The sequence below is a fragment of the Taudactylus pleione genome, unplaced genomic scaffold (genome assembly GCF_031769625.1).
Source record: "Taudactylus pleione unplaced genomic scaffold, aTauple2 ptg000966l, whole genome shotgun sequence".
Classification (NCBI taxonomy): Eukaryota; Metazoa; Chordata; class Amphibia; order Anura; family Myobatrachidae; genus Taudactylus; species Taudactylus pleione.
In genome coordinates, this window is record NW_028285367.1 from 337,811 (window position 1) to 365,157 (window position 27,347).

At 44.2% G+C, this 27,347-nt stretch overlaps 1 protein-coding gene across 1 annotated transcript in view; it reads right to left on the minus strand.

Moving 5' to 3' along the window:
• Nucleotides 1–10,043: 10,043 nt before the first annotated feature.
• LOC148473139 (uncharacterized) overlaps nucleotides 10,044–27,347 on the minus strand; it is a 79,388-nt gene continuing 62,084 nt past the window's right edge. Inside the window, exon 2 of the mRNA XM_088460043.1 lies at nucleotides 10,044–16,195. Within this exon, the coding sequence (XP_088316169.1) occupies nucleotides 15,369–16,195 (827 nt within the window). The 3' untranslated portion in view covers nucleotides 10,044–15,368. The remainder of the gene's footprint in view (nucleotides 16,196–27,347) is intronic.

A 27,347-nucleotide genomic window follows, 5' to 3' on the forward strand; every position in this document is an offset into this window, starting at 1 on the left:
TTCCATAGTAGTTCTGCTGTTATTCTATATTAGTGCTGCTGTTATTCCATTGTAGTGCTGCTGTTATTCCATAGTAGTGCTACTGTTATTCCATAGCAGTGTTGCTATTATTTCATAGCAGTGCTGCTGTTATTCCACATTAGTGCTGCTGTTATTCTGTAGTAGTGCTGATGTATTTCCAGAGCAGTGCTGCTATTATTCCAGAGTAATGCTGCTGTTATTCTATAGTAGTGCTGCTGTTATTCCATAGTAGTGCTGCTGTTATTCCAGAGTAGTGTTGCTGTTATTCCAGAGTAGTGCTGATGTTATTCCAGAGTAGTGCTGCTGTTATTCAATAGTAATGATGCTGTTATTCCAGAGTAGTGCTGCTGTTATTCCTGAGTAGTGCTGCTGTTATTTCAGAGTGGTGCTGCTGTTATTTCAGAGTAGTGTTGCTGTTATTCCAGAGTAGTGCTGCTGTTATAATATAGTAATGCTGTTGTTATTCCATAGTAGTGTTGCTGTTATTCCTGAGTATTGCTGCTGTTATAATATAGTAATGCTGCTGTTATTCCATAGTAGTTCTGCTGTTATTCTATATTAGTGCTGCTGTTATTCCATAGTAGTGCTGCTGTTATTCCATAGTAGTGCTACTGTTATTCCATAGTAGAGTAGCTATTATTCCATAGCAGTGTTGCTATTATTTCATAGCAGTGCTGCTGTTATTCCACAGTAGTGCTGCTGTTATTCTGTAGTAGTGCTGATGTAATTCCAGAGCAGTGCTGCTATTTTTCCAGAGTAATGCTGCTGTTATTCTATAGTAGTGCTGATGTTTTTCCATAGTAGTGCTGCTTATATTCCATAGTAGTGCTGCTGTTATTCCAGAGTAGTGCTGCTGTTATAACATAGTAATGCTGCTGTTATTCCATAGTATTGCAGCTATTATTCTATATTAGTACTGCTGTTATTCCATAGCAGAGCTGCTGTTATTCCACAGTAATACTGCTGTTAATCCATAGTAGTGCTGCTGTTATTCCATAGTAATTCTGCTGTTATTCTATATTAGTGCTGCTGTTATTCCAAAGTAGTGCTGCTGTTATTCCAGAGTAGTGCTGATGTTATTCCAGAGTAGTGCTGATGTTATTCAATAGTAATGATGCTATTATTCCAGTGTGGTGCTGCTGTTATTCCAGAGTAGTGTTGCTGTTATTCAATAGTAATGCTGCTATTATTCCAGAGTAGTGCTGCTGTTATTCCATAGTAGTGTAGTTGTTATTCCATAGTAGTGCTGCTGTTATTCCAGAGTAGTGCTGCTGTTATTCCATAGTAATACTGCTGTTACTCCATAGAAGTGTTGCTGTTACTCCATAGTAATGCTGCTGTTATTCCAGAAAAGTGCTGCTGTTATTCCACAGTAGTGCTGCTGTTATTCTGTAGTAGTGCTGATGTAATTCCAGAGCAGTGCTGCTATTATTCCAGAGTAATGCTGCTGTTATTCTATGGTAGTGCTGCTGTTATTCCATAGTAGTGCTGCTGTTATTCCAGAGTAGTGCTGATGTTATTCCAGAGTAGTGCTGCTGTTATTCAATAGTAATGATGCTGTTATTCCAGAGTAGTGCTGCTGTTATTCCAGAGTAGTGCTGCTGTTATTCAATAGAAATGCTGCTATTCTTCCAGAGTAGTGCTGCTGTTATTCCATAGTAGTGTAGTTGTTATTCCATAGTAGTGCTGCTGTTATTTCATAGTAGTACTTCTGGTATTCCAGAGTAGTGCTGCCATTATTCCATAGTAATGCTGCTGTTATTACAGATTAGTGCTGCTGTTATTCCATAGAAGTGCTGCTGTTATTCCAATTCCAGAGTAGTGCTACTGTTATTCCAAAGTAGTGCTGCAGTTATTCTATATTCTATATTAGTGCTGATGTTATTCCAGAGTAGTGCTGCTGTTATTCCATAGTAATGCTGCTGTTATTCCAGAGTAGTGCTGCTGTTATTCCACAGTAGTGCTGTTGTTATTCCATAGAAGTGCTGCTGTTATTCCAGAGTAGTGCTACTGTTATTCTATATTCTATATTAGTGCTGATGTTATTCCAGAGTAGTGCTCCTGTTATTCCATATTAATGCTGCTGTTATTTCAGAGTAGTGCTGCTGTTATTCCACAGTAGTGCTGCTGTTATTCCATAGAAGTGCTGCTGTTATTCCAGAGTAGTGCTGCTAATATTCCAGAGTAATGCTGCTGTTATACCAGAGTAGTATTGCAGTTATTCTAGAGTAGACCAGCTGTTATTCTATAGTTGTGCTGCTGTTCTTCCATAGTAGTGCTGCTGTTCTTCCATAGTAGTACTGCTGTTATTCCATAGTAGTGCTGGTTTTTTTCCAGAGTAGTGCTGCTGTTATTCCAGAATAGTGCTGCTGTGATTTCAGTGTAGTGCTGTTGTTATTTCAGAGTGGTGCTGCTGTTATTTCAGAGTGGTGCTGCTGTTATTCCATAGTAGTGTTGCTGTTATTCCAGAGTAGTGCTGCTGTTATAACATAGTAATGCTGCTGTTATACCAGAGTAGTGCTGCTGTTATTCTATAGTATCGCTGCAGTTATTCCATAGTATTGCTGCTATTATTCTATATTAGTGCTGCTGTTATTCCATAGTAGTACTGCTGTTATTCCATAGTAATACTGCTGTTAATCCATAGTAGTGCTGCTGTTATTCCATAGTAGTTCAGCTGTTATTCTATATTAGTGCTGCTGTTATTCCATTGTAGTGCTGCTGTTATTCCATAGTAGTGCTACTGTTATTCCATAGTAGAGTAGCTGTTATTCCATAGCAGTGTTGCTATTATTTCATAGCAGTGCTGCTGTTATTCCACATTAGTGCTGCTGTTATTCTGTAGTAGTGCTGATGTAATTCCAGAGCAGTGCTGCTATTATTCCAGAGTAATGCTGCTGTTATTCTATAGTAGTGCTGCTGTTATTCCAGAGTAGTGCTGCTGTTATTCCAGAGTAGTGCTGCTGTTATTCCAGAGTAGTGCTGCTGTTATTCCAGAGTAGTGCTGCTGTTATTCAATAGTAATGATGCTGTTATTCCAGAGTAGTGCTGCTGTTATTCCAGAGTAGCGGTGCAGTTATTTCAGAGTAGTGCTGTTGTTATTTCAGAGTGGTGCTGCTGTTATTTCAGAGTTGTGCTGCTGTTATTTCAGAGTGGTGCTGCTGTTATTTCAGAGTAGTGCAGCTGTTATTCCATAGTAGTGTTGCTGTTATTCCATGGTAGTGCTGCTTTTATAACATAGTAATGCTGCTGTTATTCCATAGTAGTGCTGCTGTTATTCCATAGTAATACTGCTGTTAATCCATAGTAGTGCTGCTGTTATTCCATAGTAGGTCTGCTGTTATTCTATATTAGTGCTGCTGTTATTCCATAGTAGTGCTGCTGTTATTCCATAGTAGAGTAGCTATTATTCCATAGCAGTGTTGCTATTATTTCATAGTAGTGCTGCTTTTATTCCACAGTAGTGCTGCTTTTATTCTGTAGTAGTGCTGATGTAATTCCAGAGCAGTGCTGCTATTATTCCAGAGTAATGCTGCTGTTATTCTATGGTAGTGTTGATGTTTTTCCATTGTAGTGCTGCTGTTATTCCATAGTAGTGCTGCTGTTATTCCAGAGTAGTGCTGCTGTTATAATATAGTAATGCTGCTGTTATTCCATAGTATTGCTGCTATTATTCTATATTAGTGCTGCTGTTATTCCATAGTAGTGCTGCTGTTATTCCACAGTAATACTGCTGTTAATCCATAGTAGTGCTGCTGTTATTCCATAGTAGTTCTGCTGTTATTCTATATTAGTGCTGCTGTTATTCCATAGTAGTGCTACTGTAATTCCAGAGTAGTGCTGATGTTATTCCAGAGTAGTGCTGCTGTTATTCAATATTAATGATGCTGTTATTCCAGAGTGGTTCTGCTGTTATTCCAGAGTAGTGCTGCTGTTATTCAATAGTAATGCTGCTATTATTCCAGAGTAGTGCTGCTGTTATTCCATAGTAGTGTAGTTGTTATTCCATAGTAGTGCTGCTGTTATTCCAGAGTAGTGCTGCTGTTATTCCATAGTAATACTGCTGTTATTCCATTGAAGTGTTGCTATTATTCTATAGTAATGCTGCTGTTATTCCAGAATAGTGCTGCTGTTATTCCACAGTAGTGCTGCTTTTATTCTGTAGTAGTGCTGATGTAATTTCAGAGCAGTGCTGCTATTATTCCAGAGTAATGCTGCTGTTATTCTATAGTAGTGCTGCTGTTATTCCATAGTAGTGCTGCTGTTATTCCAGAGTAGTGCTGATGTTATTCCAGAGTAGTGCTGCTGTTATTCAATAGTAATGATGCTGTTATTCCAGAGTAGTGCTGCTGTTATTCCAGAGTAGTGCTGCTGTTATTCAATAGTAATGCTGCTATTATTCCAGAGTAGTGCTGCTGTTATTCCATAGTAGTGTAGTTGTTATTCCATAGTAGTGCTGCTGTTATTTCACAGTAGTACTGCTGTTATTCTAGAGTAGTGCTGCCATTATTCCATAGTAATGCTGCTGTTATTACAGATTAGTGCTGCTGTTATTCCATAGAAGTGCTGCTGTTATTCCAAAGTAGTGCTACTGTTATTCCATAGTAGTTGTGCTATTATTCTATATTCTATATTAGTGCTGATGTTATTCCAGAGAAGTGCTGCTGTTATTCCATAGAAAAGCTGCTGTTATTCCAGAGTAGTGCTGCTGTTATTCCACAGTAGTGCTTTTGTTATTCCATAGAACTGCTGCTGTTATTCCAGAGAAGTGCTGCTAATATTCCAGATTAATGCTGCTGTTATTCCAGAGTAGTGCTGCAGTTATTCTATTGTAGTCCTGCTGTTATTCTATAGTAGTGCTGCTGTTCTTCCATAGTAGTACTGCTGTTATTCCATAGTAGTGCTGCTGTTTTTCCAGAGAAGTACTGCTTTTATTCCAGAGTAGCAGTGCTGTTATTTCAGAGTAGTGCTGTTGTTATTTCAGAGTGGTGCTGCTGTTATTTCAGAGTTGTGCTACTGTTATTTTAGAGTGGTGCTGCTGTTATTTCAGAGTAGTGCTGCTGTTATTCCATAGTAGTGTTGCTGTTATTCCAGAGTAGTGCTGCTGTTATAACATAGTAGTGCTGCTGTTATTCTATATTAGTGCTGCTGTTATTCCATAGTAATACTGCTGTTAATCCATAGTAGTGCTGCTGTTATTCCATAGTTGTTCTTCTGTTATTCTATATTAGTGCTGCTGTTATTCCATAGTAGTGCTGCTGTTATTCCATAGTAGTGCTACTGTTATTCCATAGTAGAGTAGCTATTATTCCATAGCAGTGTTGCTATTATTTCATAGCAGTGCTGCTGTTATTCCACAGTAGAGCTGCTGTTATTCTGTAGTTGTGCTGATGTAATTCCAGAGCAATGCTGCTATTATTCCAGAGTAATGCTACTGTTATTCTATAGTAGTGCTGATGTTTTCCATAGTAGTGCTGCTGTTATTCCATAGTAATACTGCTGTTATTCTATATTAGTGCTGCTGTTATTCCATAGTAGTGCTGCTGTTATTCCATAGTAGTGCTGCTGTTATTCCAGAGTAGTGCTGCTGTTTTTCCAGTGTAGTGCGGATGTTATTCCAGAGTAGTGCTGCTGTTATTCAATAGTAATGATGCTGTTATTCCAGGGTAGTGCTGCTGTTATTCAATAGTAATGCTGCTATGGTTCCAGAGTAGTGCTGCTGTTATTCCATAGTAGTGTAGTTGTTATTCCATAGTTGTGCTTCTGTTATTCCAGAGTAATACTGCTGTTATTCCATAGAAGTGTTGCTGTTATTCCATAGTAATGCTGTTGTTATTCCAGAAAAGTGCTGCTGTTATTCCAGAATAGTGCTGCTGTTATTCCACAGAATTGCTGCTGTTATTCCACAGTAGTGCTGCTGTTATTCCACAGAACTGCTGCTGCTATTCCACAGTAGTTCTGCTCTTTTTCCATAGAAGTGCTGCTTTTATTCCAGAGTAGTGCTGCTGTTATTCAATAATAATGCTGCTGTTATTCCATAGTAGTGCTGCTATTATTCCATAGTAGTGTTGCTGTTATTCCAGAGTTGTGCTGCTGTTATTCCATAGTAATGCTGCTGTTATTCCAGAGTAGTGCTGCTGTTTTTCCAGAGTAGTGCTGCTGTTATTCTATATTATTGCTACTGTTATTCTATAGTAGTGTTGCTGTGCTGTTATTCCATAGTAGTACTGCTGGAATTCCATAGTAGTACTGCTGTTGTTCCATAGTAGTGTTGTTGTTTTTCCATAGTAGTGCTGCAGTTATTCCACAGTAGTGTAGCTGTTATTCCATAGTAGTGTTGCTATTATTTCATAATAGTGCTGCTGTTGTTCCATAGTAGTGCTGCTGTTATTCTATAGTAGTGTAGCTGTTATTCCATAGTAGTGCTACTGTTATTTTATAGCAGTGTTGCTGTTATTCCAGAGTAGTGCTGCTGTTATTCCAGAGTATTGCTGCTGTTTTCTATAGTAATACTGCTGTTTTTCCATAGAAGTGCTGCTGTTATTCCAGAGTAGTGCTGCTGTTATTCAATTGTAATGCTGCTGTTATTCTATAGAAGTGCTGCTGTTATTCCATAGTAGTGCTGCTGTTATTCCATAGTAGTGCTGCTGTTATTCCAGAGTAGTGCTGCTGTTATTCCATAGTGGTGCTGCTGTTATGTCGTAGTGCTGCTGTTATTCCAGAGTAGTGCTGCTGTTATTCCATAGTAATGCTGCTGCTGCCCTCAGGAAAGGCTCAGACTTACTGTAAACTTCCAGAGCTAAGTGGAATATACATCTATTCCTAGGTGAGCAATGATTTGGTAACAAACACCTGCCTGAGCATCACAGTGGAGATTAGGCAGGAGGCAGGAAGCATATGGAAATGCTGCAGTGGGATTTAGCTCTTTTCTTATATATTGTACCACTGCTTTGTGTTCTTTAGCACTGCAGATCCCTCCCCCACAATGTGCAGGACAAGCAACTCACGTCCCTCAGTCCCAGCTGTCCTGCTACTTTCCCGATTTCCCACCTGTGGGCCGCAGTGTCCTGCAGTTGGGGGGGAAATTGAGGGGGAGCACTGTCACAATTATGCAGTCGGGAAGCCAGCGGACCTAATCCCGACAGCTGGCTTCCCGACTGCTTAATCCCAGCGAGGGTTAAATGCAGGGCTGCCATCAGAAATTGTGGGGCCCGGGGACTGACAAAACTAGACAGAGCCCCGCTGCTGGTTTCTGCAACTCTTGCCCTGCATTGTCTTTCCAGTTCCAGTGAGCCCCCTTCTCTGTCTCGAGCCTGGCCCCCTTTTGCTGTGTCTCCTGCCAGCCCACCTACTGTCTGCAGGCAGCCCCCACACTAACCTTGTATTTGTTGCTCTGAGACCTACTCCCTATGTGACGCACTCCTCCCTTTCAGAGGCACGGTGTGATGGGCAGGGATGTGGGCAGGTGGCAAAATGGGAATACAATATTGGACAAACGGCGTCGCTCATGGGTACTTTCATGGATGAATTCAAACAGTGTCTTTGTCCAAAGTTTCTTTTAGCAAGAATATTCTTAATAAAAGTCTGGATGGACTGAAATGGTGGCACAGGCCCTTTTTGTTGTGTGAAGTCTTACATGATAGTACCTGAGTGTCACCATTTCTCCAATACTGTGTGGTGGGATGGTATTATATATATATTAGGGGTGTGCACCGGCCACTTTTCGTGTTTTGGTTTTGGATCTGGATCTTTCTTCGTGTTTTGGATCTGGATTGGTTTTGCCAAAACAACCCTTCCGTGTTTTGGGTTCTGGGTTTTGTGTTTTGGATCTGTATTTTTTTTTAAAAAAGCATAAAAACAGCTAAAATCACAGAATTTGTAGGTTTTTCTGCTCCTATGCTATTATTAACCTCAAAAACCTTAATTTCCACTCATTTCCAGTCTATTCTGAACACTTCACACCTCACAATAGTGTTTTTATGTCCAAAAGGTTGCACCGAGGTAGCTGGATGACTATGCTAAGCGACACGAGTGGGCGGCACAAACACGTGGCCCATCTAGGAGTGACACTGCAGTGGCAGACAGGATGGCAGTTTGTAAAGCTAGGCCCCAAACTGTACATAATGCAAAGAAAAAAAAGAGGTGCAAGATGGAATTGTCCTTGGGCCATCCCACCCACCCTTATGTTGTATAAACAGGACATGCACACTTTAACAAACCAATCATTTCAGCGCCAGGGTCTGCCACACAACTGTGGCTGAAATTATTGGTTCGTTTGGGCCCCCACAAAACAAGCTGCCAATTAATCTGTCCATGCACAAATTGGCTCTACGGAGGCAAGATGTCGTCCTCATCCTCCTCATCCACCGTGTCATCACCCTCTTCAGTGTTGTGTACATCCTCATCCTCACAGACTATTAATTCGTCCCCACTGGAATCCACCACCACAGGTCCCTCTGTACGTTCTGGAGGCTGGTCTCCCTGGAAGAGTTGATAATTCTTTTTTATGAACATCATCTTCTCCACATTTTGTGGAAGCAACCTCCTATGCCTTTCGCTGACAAGGTTCCCGGCTACACTAAACACTCTTTCGGAGTACACACTGGAGGGGGGGCAACTCAGGTAAAATAGAGCCAGTTTGTACAGGGGCCTCCAAATTGCCTCTTTTTCCTGCCAGTACAGGTACGGACTGTCTGACATGCCTACTTGGATGCTATCACCGATGTAATCCTCCATCATTCTGTCAATGGTGACATTATCATATGCAGTGACAGTAGACATGTCAGAAATTGTTGCCAGGTCCTTCAGACTGGACCAGATGTCTAAACTTGGTCCTGCCTCCCCTGCATCACTGCCAGCGGGTTGCTTAGGATACCTAAGTTTTTTCCTGGCAGCCCCAGTTGCATGAGAAAATGAAGAAGGAGCTGTTGACATGTCACATTCCGCTTCAGCTGACAGTGTTTTCACCAGCAGGTCTTTGCACCTCTGCAGGCTTGTGTCAGCCGGAAAGAGAGACACCACAAGTCCCACATGCTGAGCGGAATTGCTCCATCTTAGCTCCTCCTTCACTTTCTCCAGCTGCTTCTGCAAAAGCCTGATGAGTGGAATGACCTGACTCAAGCTGGCAGTGTCTGAACTGACTTCACATGTGGCAAGTTCGAAGGGTGGGAGAACCTTGCACAACACGGAAATCATTCTCCACTGCGCTTGAGTCAGGTGCATACCCCCTCCTTTGTCTGTGTCATAGGTGGATGTATAGGCTTGAATGGCCTTTTGCTGCTCCTCCATCCTCTGAAGCATATAGAGGGTTGAGTTCCACCGCGTCACAACCTCTTGCTTCAGGTGATGGTGGGGCAGGATCAAGAGTGTTTGCTGGCACTCCAGTCTTCTGCACGCAGTCGCTGAATGGCGAAAGTAGGCAGAAATTTTTTGGGCCACCCAAAGCGTCTCCTGCATGCCCCTGATGCTTTTCAGAAAATTCTGCACCACCAAATTTATTGTGTGAGCAAAACATGGGACGTGCTGGAATATGCCCTGATGTAATGCCCGCACAATATTGGTGGCATTGTCAGTTATCACAAATCCCCAGGAGAGTTAAAGTGGGTAAGCCACTGGGAGATGATTTCCCTCAGTTTCTCTAATAGGTTGTCGGCGGTGTGCCTCTTACTGAAACCGGTGATACACAGCGTAGCCTGCCTTGGAACGAGCTGGCATTTCTGAGATGCTGCTGTTGTTGCTGCGTAAGGTGATACATCTACCCAGTGGGCTGTCACAGTCATATAGTCCTTATTCTGCCCTGTTCCACTTGTCCACATGTCCGTGGTTAAGTGGACATTGGGTACAACCGCATTTTTCAGGACACTGAGGACACTTTTTCTGACGTTTCTGTACAGTCTCAGTATCGCCTGCCTAGTGAAGTGGAATCTAGATGGGATTTGGAACCGGGGACACACTACCTCCATCAATTGTCTAAATCCCACTAAAGCAAATGAGGAAAAGTAAACTGTTAGACAATTGCATTCAATAAAATGTATTTATTATTAATATAGTTACTGTCTCTTGATTTTTATATTGTATACAATCTTATTACTATTAATTCTAAGAAATAAAGTCATTATAGAGGGAAAGTAGATATACAATTCTGTAATATTTCTATAATTAACCTTCACCGATGAGCGGATTGTAAATGGTTCCATCCAGCTTGTGTCACCATCCGCTGTCAGCTAGTAAATTAATTTCTTCTTCCGTTTCTGTTATTTTATCTATTTATCACATTATTACTTTCAATTGTTTTAAATTGCGCCATGTTCATCCCAAGTCACATGACACAGCCAGACAGTAAGTAAGATGGAGTCAGGGCGACACCCACATCTGCACTCTCCTCTCACTGACGTCCTTCTCATAGGGATGAGATTATGTCACTACATTTGTGATTCACTAATTCATTCAGAAGCGACATTTATGAGGTGAATGACAATTGGGTATAAATAGACATTTTTATTACATGGAATATAGAACATAAGCTGTGTAACTATTTATACCTTTGTTATATTGTCCATCCCTTAAAGTTGCCACCAGGTAAAAGCTGTATGGTTGGTGGAGCTTCTCTATCTTGTAGTACTAGAAGTGCACATATCACATTACATACAATTATACATAATCGTGATTTATTCATTTTAATCTACTCCAGTTTTTAGAACACGGCAAGTCAGGGTATTTATTACCACAGCAGCCAATCAGACGTTGCCTCTCATTGTCTATCTTACTACACACAGGTAAAAGCTGATTGGTTGTTTCTGTTTATCTGTAGATTTGCAATATGGGGTAATTAATAAAATATTTTTATTCTGTTAGCAATTGTAGAATAATGTTCATATTTTTTATACTATTACGGACAGAGCAAAACTTTATTGGATGATCATTAACAATCAATAAATTTACATTATCATTTATCTTATATGCACAGTGTAAAATAAAACACATAATATGTCACACTTGTGTCATTAGGGGAGAATGTTAGATATAGAATTAAATAGATAACTTATTCCTATAAGGCATCAAAGAATGGTTATATAGCTGTAATGATGGCAGTTGTGAGATATGTAATTGTATTTGTTATAAATTCAGAGATAAGATAGAGAGACTTTAAGATATTTAAATTGATCTTGTAGGAGACACCCAGACATAGTATGAAATATGAATAATAGTTTTTAGTGTTTCCATGAGTTCAACAACTGACTGTGCCTCTGAGGACAGAGTAGAATAGGGTGTAACAGTTACTATCGGTGCAGTTTGTGCTGTGTGTGGTTTGGACCCTGCAGCTTGTAGAGCTTCCTGGAAGGTCCAAGGATGCTCCAGGCACTCCTCTTCATCCTGATCCCGGTGCCTCAACCCAACACAACAATATCACATGTTCTGCGGCAGTTACTGCACAGGGCGGTGCTGCATCCCTTATTATTGTTATAGAGATGATTGCTACATGTGTGATTGGTGTTGGGTTAGCTGTAGTTATAGGTATGGATATGGATACTGTAATTTGGGAGTTTGGTTGTGATATGGGACAGGAGTAGTTGGGATTGTGGTTGTAGGTGTGGTATAGTTGTGATTGCACATGTGGTGTCTTGTGATTTCTGTGGTTAAAGCAGGAAGGATTATTGTTGAAGGTTGGGACAGGTGTTGTAGTTATGGATGGTGTTGTGATAGGTGTGGTTGGGGTTTTTATTTGCTGATGTGATTGGGGCAGTCATTGTAGGTGTGGTCAGAGTTGCAGGTGAGGTTGAGTTATGTGTGATTGGTGTTGATGTTGGTACAGTTCAAGTTATAGGTTTGGATAAGGATATGGTTCCCATGGGGTTGGTCCTTGTGGGGTTGGGGATCATGGTGTTGCTCCATGTGGGTTGTCCTTGTGGAGTTGGTTCTTGTGGGGTTCGAGCTCGTGGTGTTTGTTCTTGTGGTTTTGATTGTTGTGGGGATAGGTGTTGGTGCTCATGTGGTTGGTTGGTTCTTGTGAGGTTAGGGCTTGTGCTGCTTGTCCAAGTGGGGTTGGGGCTCATGTTGATGGTTCTCGTGGGGTTGGTTCTTCTGGGCTTGGGATTTGGGTGGTTGATCTTTGTGGGTTGGGGCTCATGGTGGTGGTTCTCGTGGGGGTGGATCTTGTGGGGTTAGTGCTCATGGGGTTGATGCTTGTGGGGTTGGGGCTCAAGTTGTTGGTCCTTGTAGGGTTGGGGCTCATTGGCTTGGTCCTTGTGGGGTTGGGCCTCATGGTGTTAGTTCTCATGGGGTAGATTCTTGTGGGGTTGCTACTTTTGGGGCTGGGGCTCATGGGGTTGGTCTTTGTGGGGTTAATCCTTATGTGGTTGGGGCTCATTGTGTTGGTCCTTGTGGGGTTGGTTCATTTGGATTTGGTCCTTGTGGGGTTGGTGCTTGTGGTGTTGGTTCTTGTGGGGTTGGGGCTAAAGGGGTTGGTTCTTGGGGGGTTGGATCTTGTGGGATTTGGGCTTATTGGGTCAATCCTCATGGGGATGGTTCTTGTGGGGTTGGTCCTGTTGGTGTTGGGGCCTGTGGTGTTTATCCTTGTGATGTTGTTTCATGTGTAGTTGGTCCTTGTGGGTTTGGTCCTTTTAGGGTTGGGGCTCATGATGTTGGTTCATGTGTAGTTGGTCCTTGTGGGGTTGGTTCTTGTGGGGATGGGGATCATGGTGTTGGTCCTTGTGGGGTTGGTTCTTGTGGGGTTGGTCCTCCTGGGGTAGGATCTTGTGGAGTTGGTCCTTGTGTGGTTGGTCCATTTAGGGTTGGGGCTCATGGGGTTGTTCCTTGTGAGGTTGGGGATTCTGGTGTTGGCCTTTGTGGGGTTGTAGCTTATGTTGCTGATTCTTGTGGGGTTGGTTCTTGTGGAGTTGGTCTTTGTGAGGTTGGGGCCCAAGCTGTTGGCTCACATGGGGTTGGTTCTCATTGAGTTAGGCTCATGGTGTTGGTTCTTGTGGGGTTAGTCCTTGAGGGGTTGAGGCTCATAGTATTGGTCCTTGTGGGGTGGGTTCATGTGGGGTAGGGACTCATGTGGTTGGTTCTTGTAGGATTGGGGCTTATGGGGTTGATTCTTGTGGGGTTGGGGCTCATGGTGTTAGTTCTCATGGTGTTAGTTCTCATAGTGTAGGTTCTTGTTGGGTTGCTCCTTTTGGGGTTGGGGCTCATGGTGTTGGTCCTTGTAGTGTTGGTCCTTCTGGGGTTGGATCTGGTTCTTGTGGGGTTCGGGCTCATGGTATTAGTTCTCCTGGGGTTGGTTCTTGTGGAGCTGGTCCTTATGGAGTTGGTTCTCATGGGGTTTGTTCATGTGGGGATTGTTCTTGTGAAGTTGGGGCTCTTGGTGTTGCTCATAGGGTTGGTTCTCATAGGGTTGGTTCTTGTAGGTTTGGGGCTCGTGGGGTCAGCCCTTGTGGGGTCGGTCCTTGTGGGGTCGGTCCTTGTGGGGTCAGTCCTTGTGGGTTTTGGTCTCATGGGGTTGATCATTTTGGAGTTGGGGCTAGTGGTTTTAGTTCTTGTGGAGTAGTTTCTTATGGGGTTGCTCCTTTTAGGGTTGGGGCTCATGGTGTGGAGTTGGTCCTTGTGGGGTTGGGTATGCTGGTGGGGTAGGATCTTGTGGAGTTGGTCCTTGTGGGTTTGGTCCATGTGGAGTTAGGGCTTGTGGTGTTGGTTCTTGTGGGGTTTGTCAATGTGTAGATTGTTCTTGTGCGGTTGGTCTTTGTAAGGTTGGGGATCATGGGGTTGTTTCTTGTGGTATAAGTTCTTGTGGGGTTAGGGATCGTGAGATTGGTTCTTGTGGGATTGGTCCTTGTGGTGATGGTTCTCATGGGGATTGTCCTTTTGGGTGTGGCCCTTTTGAGTTGGTCCTTGTGCGGTTGATCCTTTTGGGGTTGGCTTATCTGGGGTTGTGGCTCATGGTGTTGGTTCTTGTGAGGTTGTTACTTGTGGGGTTGGGGCTCGTGGAGTTGGTCCTTGTGAGGTTGGGGCTTGTGGTGTTGGTTCTTGTGGGGTTGGTTCCCGTGGGGTAGGTTCTTGTGATGTTGGGGATGGTGGGTTTGATTCTTGTGGGGTTAGTCCTTTTGGGGTTGGTCCTTGTGGGGAAGAAGCTCGTGGGGTTGATCCTTGTTGTTTTGGTTCTCGTGGGGTTTGTCCTTGTGGATTTGGGGCACGTTGAGTAGGTCCAAATGGGGTTGGTTCTCATGAGGTTGGTTTTTGTGTGGCTGGGGCTCATGGTGTTGGTTCTTGTGGTGTTGGTTTTTGTGGAGTTGGAGCTTGTGATGTTAGTCCTTGTGGAGTTGATATTTGTGGGGTTTACCCTCATGGGGTTGGTTCTTGTGAGGCTGATTTTGGTGGGGTTAGCCCTTGTGGGTTGGTTCTTGAGGATTTCGGGCTTGTGGGGTTGGGGTTTGTGGTGTTGGTTATCATGGGGTTGGTTCTTGTGGAGTTGGTCCATGTGGGGTTGGGGCTCATGGTGTTGGTTTTTGTGGGTCTGGTTCTTGTGGGTTTAGGGCTTGTGGAGTTGGTCCATGTGGGGTTGGTTCTCATGTTGTTGGCTCTTGTGGGTTTGGGGCTTGTGGTGTTGGTCTTTGTGGAGTTGGAGCTCATGGGATTGGTCCTTGTGGGGTTTGTCCTTGTGGAGTTGGTTCTCATGGGGTTGGCCCTGGTGTGGTTGGTTCCTGTGGTGTTGCGGCTCATGGGGTTGGGGTCCATGGTGTTGGTTCTCAAGGGGTTGGGGCTTGTCAGGTTTGTCCTTTTGGGGTTTGTTTTTGTGGGGTTTGTCCTCATGACATTTGTTGTGCATTCTTGTGGTGTTGGTCCTCATGACATTTGTCCTTGTGGGATTTGTCCTTGTGGAGTTTGTCCTTGCAGAGTTTGTTCTTGTGGGGTTCATCCTTTAGGGGTTGAGGCTCATGCTGTTGGTTCTCATGGGGTTTGTTTTGACTTGGTCCTTTTAGAGTTGGGGCTCCTGGTTTTAGTCCTTGTGGTGTGGGTCCTTGTGGTGTTGGGGCTTGTGGTATTGGGGCTTGTGGTGTTGGTCCTTTTGGGGGTAATCCTTGTGAGGTTGGTTCTCGTTGAGTTAATCCTTGTGGGGTTGGTCTTTTTAGGGTTGAGGCTAGTGGGTTTGGGGCTCATGGGGTTGGGGTTCATGTTGTGTATTCTTGTGGGGTTGGTCCTCATGACATTGGTGCTTGTGGCATTTGTCCTCATGGGGTTGGTCTATGTGAGTTTGGGGCTTTTGGGGTTGGGGCTTGTGAGGTTGGTCTTTGTTTGGTTGGTCCTCATGAGAAGTGGGCTTGTAGAGTGGTTCTTTGTGCGGTTGGTCCTCATTAGGTGTGGGGTTGTCTGGTTGAGGTTAGTGTGGTTGGGGCTTGTGTGGCTCGGTATCGTGTGATGCACAGATAGGTGGTCCATCTCATGAAGTTGGGCATGGTTGGGCCATGGGTTGTTGAGCCTGTTGTGGTTGAGACTGTTGTGGTTGAGCCTTTTGTGGTTGTTGGGGTGGTTGGGGTTGAGGTAGTTGGGGTGATTGGGGTTGTTGTGCTTGGGGTGGTTGGGGTTGTTGTGATCGGGGTTGTGGTTGTTGAGGTTGGGGTTGTTGTGGTTGGGGTTGTTGGGGTTGTTGTGGTTGGAGTTGTTGGGGTTGTTGGGGTTGTTGTGGTTGGAGTTGTTGGGGTTGTTGTGGTTGGGGTTGTTGTGGTTGGAGTTGTTGTTGTGGTTGGGGTTGTTGGGGTTGTTGTGGTTGGAGTTGTTGGGGTTGTTGTGGTTGGGGTTGTTGGGGTTGTTGTGGTTGTTGGGGTTGTTGTGGTTGGAGTTGTTGTTGTGGTTGTTGGGGTTGTTGTGGTTGGAGTTCTTGGGGTTGTTGGGGTTGTTGTGGTTGGGGTTGTTGTGGTTGGGGTTGTTGGGGTTGTTGTGGTTGGGGTTGTTGTGGTTGGGGTTGTGGTGGTTGGGGTTGTTGTGGTTGGGGTTGTGGTGGTTGGGGTTGTGGTGGTTGGGGTTGTTGTGGTTGGGGTGGTTGTGGTTGGGGTGGTTGTGGTTGGGGTTGTTGTGGTTGGGGTGGTTGTGGTTGGGGTGGTTGTGGTTGGGGTTGTTGTGGTTGTGGTTGTTGTGGTTGGGGCTTGTGTGGTTGGTGCTGCAGGGATATTGATGACAGGATCTGAAATAATAAAGGGAAATGTCAGTTATTACCCCTCATGCTAAATATTCATCATTGTTCCTGCAGCACAGTATAGGTAACATACATGTAACATTAAAACTAGAAGTCGATTATCCATGACATTAGATGTTTGCATGATCAATATAATTCATTGTATTATAATTACTCCAAGGTGGGTCACCTCTTATTGCAATGTGCAGTTCACAACATTAGTGAGTAAAAAGACTGTGACCTAGTTGGGGATTTAGGGTGTGAGACTGGACAGATCCATTACACGCTTAGCTCTCCCTAATGCAGAGTACGGTATTGTCTGCCCGCAGTGCTCGATCTATGCCCATCTAGACCTCTTTCCAGGGACTAAACATCCATTCAAGTGCTGGAGATTTATTACATTTTCCCATGCAGATGATGGGTCAGAATTGGAAGAAACTTGACACCATGACGAATCCTGCCTTGTGTCAGAGGCTCAGGCTTGTGGTGATGGTGTATTGGTGTGGGGGATGTTATCTTGGCACACAGTATCCTACTGCCCCTGCAACTCCCAATACTGTCTTCCCAGCCATATACATAAACCACACATACATGCTTTTGACTAAAGGTGCCCACACACATAGCGACATTTTATACGATTTGGCCGATTTCGACGAATCGTGACGACGAATCGGGTAAAAAAAGTACAAATCATGAGTTTATACTCACGGGCACGATGCCGATGCGCCTCCCCGCTCGTCGTATATCGCATCTTCTGATCTGCCGTGCTGTAGGGCAGATTAGCCAACCATGAACCCGATGGACGCCGATCGTGAGGGTTTTTTTCCTCACGATGAATCGTACGATTCATCACACAATGCGGAATTTGACTGACAGAAGCCTGGACTCGCCCCATCGCCATCTTGTGCAGCATCGTGTATGGAGCAAGTCAGTCGCACATTGAGGAGCCTGCACACTGAAGTCTTGTTTTGGACAATTTTTGGTGAGTATTGGTACAGTTTAAATACAACCACACTGACCACCAATATGTGCTCCCCACTGCCCACCAATGTGTGCCCCCAGGCAATAAATGCATGACCCAGCCACCGCCCGCTGTATTGAGGCGGGCGGTGGATGGGTCATGCATTAAGCTCCCCCACTGCCCACCAATGTGTGCCCCCAGGCAATAAATGCATGACCCAGCCACCGCCCGCCGTATTGAGGCGGGCGGTGGCTGGGTCATGTATTAAGCTCCCCCACTGCCCACCAATGTGTGTAATACCTCAAATAAATAAATAAACACGTTTTTTACAAAAAAACACCATACATTACATTTAAAAACACACATTATTTCAAGCTGGGGGTCTTCTACCTTTCGGTCTCCAGCTGTTGTGGAACTACAGATCCCAGGATGACCTGCCACCCACCTTTGAAACTGTTTTTAGGGCATCCTGGGATCTGTAGTTCTACCACAACGACAGGCCCAAAGGTGGAAAACCCATACTGTCAATGAAAAACATTATATTACAAAGCAATAAACACATAACATTCCTGTAAAAGAAAACATGATTAGAATACCATAACAAACCTTTAAAAACCTGTAAAAAAGAAAAAATTAAAACATTAAAAATGTGAACTATAACAACATTACATTTTACAAAACTATATACACAAATATTTAAATGTCCTTTTTTTTCTTATTCATAGATAATGTCCATGGATTCAGAACGTGAATTCGTTACAGGATTCATTGAAATCCTGCACTCGAAAGACTGTCTGTGGAAGATCAGTTCTCGGAAGTACCACAATATGTCGCAGAAGTTGGCCGCACTCGAGGAACTGTTGGTGTATACAAAAAAATACATATCTGATGCAGACCTGAAAACTGTACGGCAAAAGATACAAAATCTCAGGACAGTATACATCAAAGAAAAAAAGAAGGTGGATGACTCCAAAAAATCAGGAGCGGCTACAGATGAAATATATACTCCTGTGCTGTGGTACTACCAAATGATGTCATTCATCAGTGAACAAGAGCCTCAAAGGGAATCAATCATCTTGATGTCTGAGCGTGAGGGAGATGAGGAGGTTGCAGAAGTCTTGGTAAGTAGTGACACAGTTTAAACCAAAATCCTTAATGTTTTTGTTGTTAAATCCCAAATGTCCAATTTAGTCAGTAGTTCACAGATAGTCCTCCTGCCATGGTACAGCACCTGGTCCATTGAAATAGGTCATGTATTCCTCCCTCACTTCTTTGGCACGTGCGGTGGATGTTGTTGTAGTTGTTGGTGCAGACGCAGATGTCAAATGTTCAATGTCCTCCAGGGGTCCTACATCTTCTGGTCTAGCTGGGACTGGTCCTTGTTGAGTAGATTTTCTTTGCAGAAAGTTGTGCAGCACACAGCACGCCATCACGACCCAGTCTATCTTCTCCACATGTAGATTGATGGTGGTGTTGAAAATGCGGAAGCGGTTGCTCATATTCCAAACGCATTTTCCACAATGCGCCGTGCCCGGGATAGACGGTAGTTGTATATCCTTTTCTCTCTGGTCAGGCCCCTGTGTGCAAATGGCTTCATCACATGTTCATGTAATGCAAAGGCCTCGTCTGCAACGAAAACGTAATTTAGGCCGTGCTTTGTCTGGTCCAGTGAGGGCAGGTTGAGGGTTTTGTTGGCGAGTCTCTGGTAGAAAGCCGTCTTTTTGAAGGACCCACCATCTGAAGCACGCCCATTCTTGCCGACATCCACAAACAGAAATTCGTAGTTGGCATTCACCACTGCCATGAGAACGATGCTGAAGAATCCTTTGTAGTTGTAGTAATATGATCCGGTGTTGGCAGGTGGGTTGGTGCGGATGTGTTTCCCATCAATGGCTCCTCCGCAGTTAGGGAAATTCCAACGTTGTTCAAAATCTTCCGGGATGCTGGTACACTCCTCCACGGTGTTAGGAAACTGTAAAAATAGGAAAAAAGATGTTAAAACATGATTATAATATTTTTTATATCTTTTTTCCCTATATAGACTCCCACCCAAGACCCTGATTTAACATCAACACCGGACCTCAGTCTGCTCGGTGGCGACAGTGATCCGGAGAATAGCACACAAGTGGAAAGTCAAGTTCCACCTGGACCCTCATCTTCGCAACAACCCCAAAAAAAGAAAAAAAAAGGCAGAAAGGAGAATTTTACAGAACGAGAGGACCATTTTTTACAAAACGCAGAACGGCTACTGCAGAAACCCCCAGATGCAATTGATGATTTCTTAGCTCATGTGAACAGCACATTGAGAAATCTGGATGCAGATATCCAACGAAATTTTTTACGGTTAAACTACGACCTCTTGAGTCGCTGTATGAGCAAAAATATCTCAAATTCGACATACATTGCAGACCCAATGCTATTTTCCCCTGCCCCAAATAGGTATGTCCGCCCCCCCCCCCCTGCCCAGTTAGATATTACTCCCCCACCAAGCACCCCAAGCACCAGCACCACCTTGTATAATGCTCTGCTGGATGCAGCAGATGAGTCGCCCCAATATACAGAGATGTACATTTTTTCTATATTGTAATATCACCAAGTTTTATGAATTCCAATCGGTGCTTGCTGCATGGGATAGGGTGGTGATGACGCCATTTGAACAAGGTCACTACGCACATGGCACAAGTACACATAGCTGGAAGCCGGGGCCACAATGTGTACTTGTGCCATGTGTGTATTGGCCTGTTCAAACTGGTGTCTGACCCACCCTATCACATACAGCCGGCTACCTATTGGGATTCATAAAATTTGGTGATAATGTTCTTTTGTAAAGTTGTAATAAAAAAGTATTTTGCACACAGTTTAGTGCACACTTTCAGTTGCCTGCAGGTCAGTGCACATTGTACTAAAAGAAGGCAATTTCTTGCTTTATGTTGAGTAAAAAATAAATATAAACATTTTTCTTTGCACAAGAAACCAATGTGTGCTGTTTTTTTTTAACTTACCTTGCAATACTGGTACTGTAGCACTTTTACGATGGCTTTGCAGGTCTCCGGAATGATGACGCCCAAGGACTGAGGTGAGATGAGTGTCCCAAACTTCCAGTGACCTTCCTGTAGCCAGGTATCTCATGGTAGCCACCAGTCTGTCTTCAGCAGGGATTGCCCTCTGCCCCCTTGTGTCCTGTCTCTTGATGTGGGGGTTCACCAGATGCAGCAATTCTTGGAAGCTGGTGTCATCCATGCGCAGGTAGATAGTCGTCCGGGTTGTTCTCCTTGATCTCTATCAGCAGGGACATGTGAGAGCGGGTATCCCTTTGTAGCAGCCACTCCTTGGTCCAGCATGCTCTTGTCCTTCTTCGCTGGGCCCTCTTCCTAATCTCCCGGACCCCGGCTTCAGCGACCAACACTTTATACTGATAGGGACGCATCAGTACAGAATTCAGGAACAGGATAGAATGCAGGTAGGTAGCACACACTTGCAGGTAGAATAAACTTTGTATAAGGCAAGCCAAATACAAAGAGCACAGTAGCAATGTACAGGATTCAGCAGGAATACACCTAGCCTCATCTAGTAGCAGAGCAGAATGTACACAGAGTTTAAAGGGTTCCTACTGTTTATACTCCCTAGATAGCCCCTCCCATTGTTATGGCTATTTAAATTTCCCACCAATAGTCAAGAGCCTGTTTTTTTTTTTTTTCAACTCACGATTTGTTATGTCCAATCTCACGATGCGTACGATCCGATAGATCGTGAGATCGTAAGACAGATTGGGTGTCTTTTTCCCCAAATCGTGATCACGACGGCAAGGGAGCTCCCGTGAAAGTTCATGAGGAAATTGGCCATAAAATCGTATCGTGAGCACATCGGTATATGTGTGGGCACCTTAAGTCTTCAAAACAATATTCCCTGTTACCCTGGTTGGCCACTCTGCCGCTGACTGCTGGTATTTAGTGACCCTGACAAAAATCTGAAGGCAGCTAGTAAGCAGTAGACTTAGCAGAAAGAGGCAAGTTTCTGGGCTGCAGACAGGGCCGGATTAAAGGGGGGTCGACAGGGGAGGTCACCCTGGTGCTCCCACACACTGGGTGGGTGTCAACCTGCTGAGAACAGGTGTCCAGTGGTACCTGTTCCTGGATCGGTGATCAGCTGCTGCAGCCGTAAATTCTAATGCATGCAGCAGCACAGTCAATGAGTCCCCTCATTGACTGAATACTCACCTGACCTCAGTTAGCCCAATAGACCTGCTCCCTCCATAAGTTCCCTTATGAGCGTTAGGGACATGATGTGTCATGTGACACTGATGAGGGGACTAGGAAAGGAACAGCTCTACTCAGGTCAGGTGAGTAATCGGCTGCGGGGCGGAGAAGTAGGCCCTGTGTGGCTTTAAGAAGAAGGCTGGGGTAGCCTCCATATGGCTTGGGAATGGAGGGAAGGGGAGGAAGGTATCCTCTGTGTGGCTTGTGGGGGCCCTTAATCTGGCCTTGGCTACTGGGGTTTTATAATGGATGCAAAGTGGGAAAGGAATCGGTATGAAACACCAACAGCTGGAATCCTGGCGGTCAGAATCCTGATGCCGGGATCCCAAAAGGGTTAACATACTGACACTTGTTGGTTGGTATGCTAACCCTTCCCTACCCTAACCCTCCTCTACCCTAACCCTCCCCTACTCTAACCCTCCCCCTACCCTAACCCTCCCCCTACCCTAATCATCCCCTACCCTCCCCCTACCCTAACCCTCCCCTACCCTAACCCTCCCCTTACCCTAACCCTCCCCTACCCTAACCCTCCCCCTACTGTAACCCTCCCCCTACCCTAGCCCTCCCCCTACCCTAACCCTCCCCTACCCTAACCCTCCCCCTACCCTAACCCTCCCCTCTTCCTACCCTCCCCTCCCCTAACCCTCCCCTACCCTAACCCTCCCCCTACCCTAACCCTCCCCTACCCTAACCCTCCCCTTACCCTAACCCTCCCCTACCCTAACCCTCCCCCTACTCTAACCCTCCCCGTACCCTAACCCTACCCTAACCCTCCCCTCCCCCTACCCTAAACCTCCCCCTACCCTAAACCTTTCCCTACCCTAACCCTCCCCTACCCTAACCCAAACTTTTTTGTGCCTGATCCTAACCCCCTCCCCGCACCCTAAGCCTAACCCTCCTCCATTAGTGCCAGACCCTCCCCCCATCTCCGCTACTTACCTTCGGCATACCGGTGGTCGGGTTGCTGGCACCAGGATTCTGAATGGCATAAGTATTCTGGCACCGGTAATGTGAGTGTCGGCATCCTGACCACATACCAGTGGGAGGTTATGGGTCCTAGACAGGGAGCTGTACTGTACAATGTGCAATACAAACATCTATAGTTATTTACTAACATTGCTCTATATAACCAGATACAGATGTGTCCTCTTACCTACAGATCTGCCCAGCTATTTTGTTGCTCATGGCATGGCGTGCAGGCCTCTGAGTCGCACCATGGACTTGTGGCATACTGTGGTATTCTTCAATGAAGGATACGCTACGGCATATAATGAAGCACTTAACCGCTGGGTGGCGAGTGCTCCACTGTTGTAATTTGTACTGAATGCCATACTGTTAAACTTAAATTGGATGGATATCATATTCACAGCATTTGCATGTTCGCACAACCAATATTTTTAATGTCACATACTGTACATACAGTAAGATCTTATAATGGGATGCAAATAAGTACACATACAGTATTGTACATAACTGAACAGTAGTGAAGTTGCCCAAGTTGTTATCACGGTATAACCGATGCTGTAGATTAATTAGATGCAAGCACAGCTTTCACTGAGATGGTATGAATTATGACAATTGTTTTTATAATTAAAACAGGAGTGGGAGGAGTGCACAAGGATGAGGCCACTCTGTGCGGTTCTTAATATACTGTAGCTGGCGTGTGGGCTAGTGGTTAGGTGATCGCTTTGCAAGAATTATGGTCCCGGGTTCCATCCCTGGAAAATATATATATTTTTTTGGCACTGTCGACTCTGGACACTATAGTGAAGCTACTGTAGTAGTGTTGTACTGTAATACTGTAGTGTTGTTTAAAAGGCTGCTTAAAAGTAAGACATTACAAACTGATTGTGCATTTAAAAAGTGCAAAACTTTCGTCAATGTTTGTGCTGTGGTGGCTGTCAGCTCCAAGGGGTTGCAATGGGATTTCTTGCGCATGCCCAGTGGAGCGGTTACAATGGGATCTGTGGTGCCAAGCCATACGCCATGTAGCGCTATGCCATGGCGTATGGAAGATCATCACTGCGCATGCGCAGTTGTCTGTATTACTACAGTACTGTATGGTGTGCTGTTGAATTTTCACCCTTGCGCCACTCTGCGCTGTCCAAGACTTGTACACAATAGTCATTTCATGACTTCAGAAACTGCTACAGTAGTGGACTCTGTTTGAGAGGGAAGCCTCTAAATTACAAACTGACTGTGCATTTAAAACATGAATTTAGCACCACTCTCTACTCTGTCCCAGACTTCGACACAATAGTGATTTCTGTATTACAAACTGACTGTGTGTTTAAAGCGCAAAATAGCGTTACACCGCAAATTTGCGACAATGTATATGCTGTTCCAGGTTTGCACACTAATCCATTTACTGTAAGCAGTCAGCTCTGCCCTTGTGTCCTGAAAAAGGCTACGAATAGTTACCATTTCTAAGGACACCATCCCCATCTGCTAGGACAACTAGTGTTCCACTATGAATGTGTCTGTACTGTATATTAAAAACTGATGGTGTGGTTGAATTTTGCACCACTCTCTATGCTGTCCCAGACTTGGACACAATAGTGATTTCATAACTTCAGAAACTGGTAGTGAAAGGGCTTTGTACAGTATGAGAGAGAGGTCTCTGTATTACATACTGACTGTGCGTTTAAAGCGCAAAATAGCATTACACCGCAGACTTGCGACAATGTAGATGCTGTTTCAGCATTGCACACTATAGTGACTTCTGTTGAGTAGTGACTAACAGTGGGCTCTGTCTGGGAGAGAGCTCTCTGTATTACACACTGTGCGTTTAAAGCTCAAAATAGCGTTACACCGCAAACTTGCGACAATGTCGATGCTGTTCCAACCTTGGACACTATAGTGATTTCTCATGTCCAGTAAGTGGTAGTGGGATCTGTATGAGAGAGAGCACTATGGTGGCTGTCAGCCATCTCCGATGGGTTAGATATAGCATCTCTGGTGGGCGCATGCCCAGTAGGAGAGTTGCAATGGGATTTCTGGTGCATGCCCAGTGGGTAGAGAGTCATACACAGTGCATCAGGTCCCTTCCCCCAAAGCAAGCAAGAGCCTCTCATTACCATAATAAAGGATGCTTTGTTAATCCATTTACTGTAAGCAGTCAGCTCTGCCCTTGTGTCCTGAAAAAGGCTACGAATAGTGACCATTGCAAAGGACACCATGTCAAGGCAAGGAAGAACACAAAGCCCAAGAACAACTCTTTGCAACTGGAAATAGGAGAAAATGGACCAGGGAAAGTGGAGCAACCCATGAATGTCCAGAACCAGGAGGAAACACCAGTGATTTATGGGCCCGAACAACTGGACACCTTGGAGCCTCTGGTTTGTACACCTCTGGGAGATGTATCCCACTCACCAACTCGTCAAAAACTGTCCTTCCAAGAAGATAATGCATGCACTTGTAGCTGTGCTATGATGGTGAGAGACCTTGTGGGAAAAGTTGGTCATCTGGAGGCTTAAATTGACAACAAGAAGAGCTGAAGGAATGACTGAAGGTCACCATTGCAGAAGCAATGAAAGAAGCAATCCGGCAAAGTAAAGAAGAATGGCAAGAGGCCACTGCCCAGAGTACCAGGAAGAGACACGACCAGGCAATACAGTATGAAATGGTCACACCGGATGAATTTGAGCCTGAGGATAACGACGTCGATTTCAACTTGGAGACTGACCCATCATTCCACTTGCTAGATATGGACACTACAGAGGCATCAGAGCACTTGGACATGACACCAGTGCCATTTTGCAGCCTGCCTCAGTGGGAGAGTACACCAGTGGCATCAAACAGTCAGTTGAAGAATCGAGGATCAGCAATGCAAGCATGCCTGTACTTTCACCAGGAATGCCTGTCATGTTGAGCAACCCAGCACCACTGACTGTATTTGGACCACCCTTACCGGATATACCACTGGGTGTAATCAACGTTGACAAGGACAATGAAATTTACAGAGCTGCCAATTGCGAGATGCATTAATATGTGCAAGCAATATTTCAAGAACACATGCCCTACGACCTCTATTGCAATTGGACCAAGCGGGTGAACTTTGATGGCAGTCGGAAGAAAGTGCCAATCCCCAGAAGACAGATTGAAAAGTGATAAGAAAGTGTTAAGGTGCCAGCCAATCAGCTCCCAACTGTAATTTTTCAAACACAGCCTGTGAGATGACAGTTGGGAGCAGACTGGTTGGGACCTTTTCACTTTCTTATCACTTTTCACTCTGTCTCCTAACACTGCTTAGTACAGTAAATAGACCCCTTGGAGCGAAAAGACGATATTGGCTAATAAAAGTTTTGCCAATTTCGCCAGATGGAAAATTATCACCGTATTCACTTTGAAAGACTTTCCGCCTAGGCGGGAAGTCTATGCAATGTAAAGTAAGACAGTATGCGAAAAAGTTTTGCCTACTGTATGAATAGCAGGTGGAAAAAAGTGGTGAATTGGGGTGCAACGTTGTGGGAACCCTTCAATGTGCAGCCTTCAGACAGTCCCCTAAAGGTACTGTAAACTGTGTAAAAAGTTTTTTAAAAACACTGAAAGTAAGAACACCCCAAAAATTCACTTTCATTTTGAGGGCGGAAGAAAAAAAATTTGGGGGACAAAGTTAAACATGTAGGGGTAAACTTACGAAGATGGGAGTTCTACTTAAGAAGTTACTGTACTGTATGTTGCCCATAGCAACCAATCAGATTCTACTTCTCATTTATCTACATAACACCTTCTAGAAGATAATACCTGGAATCTGATTGGTTGCTATGGGCAACATCACTTCTTAATAGAACTCCCATCTTAGTAAATTTACCCCCTAATATATAAAATTTACTGAGTTTAGTAAGGGTTGGATAACAATACTGAACAAAAGTAGTGAAGAATTAAAAAAAAAAAAAAAATTATTAAGGTCTAGAACAGGCGGGACAGGCAGGTAGAGAGACGGAACACGAGACGGAACACATAACCGCTCATCCACAAGCCTGTCAAAACAAGACATCCCACTTTAGCTGCATTTGACTCGCGACCCACTGGGCATGCGCAGTGCTGTTATCTTCTATACGCCATGGCATAGCGCTACATGGGTATGGATCTGGGCATACGCCTGAGATACAATGACGTACAGTATTGTAGGACACTCTCAAGCCAGGTGCAACCTTGGTATTGCAGGTGGCTGTAGTATAATGGTAAGTAATCAAACCAATACATTACGTCGATTGTACAACCCTTTTGCGGGTTTGAAACTTGGAAGGTTGCACTTTTTATTTTTTATTATTATTACACAGTCAAGGTTACACTTTTTTGTCATAAAGTACTGTGGCATAGAAATGCCAGAATTTGTGGATAATGTATTAGTGAAGATTTAAAACAAAAAAAATTATACAGTATATATTTTAAAGGTCTCGAACCAGTGGCACAAGAAAATGGTAGATGCAGTAGGGCTAGGCATTAGCCCCCTAGACTACTGCATCTACTGTAGTTCCTAGAGTCATGGAATCACTACAATGTCTAAGTCCGGCACAGTACTGACAGTATTGTACTTACAATAATACAGACAGCTGGGCATGCGCAGTGCTATGAGACTCAATACGCCACAGTGTAGCGTGCGACTAGCAATGCGCTATATGGTGTATGGAGCAACAAACTACAGTACTGCAGCTGGGCACATCTACAGTAAATACAGTATAATGTATTGAGTTTTGTAAGGGTTGGATAACAATACTGAACTACAGTACTGTAGTGTACATTTAAAAAAAAATAAAAAAAAATTATCAAGGTCTCGAATAGAAGGAGAGAAGTGTAAGAAAGGCGGATCACCTAACCCCTTGCCCACAAGTCTCTCCTATTAGGAATTGCATCTGTCCTGTACAGTACTTTATGTGACATCTTGATAGATTAATATAAACACATAAATTATTAAAAATGATCTAAAAATATATAGACA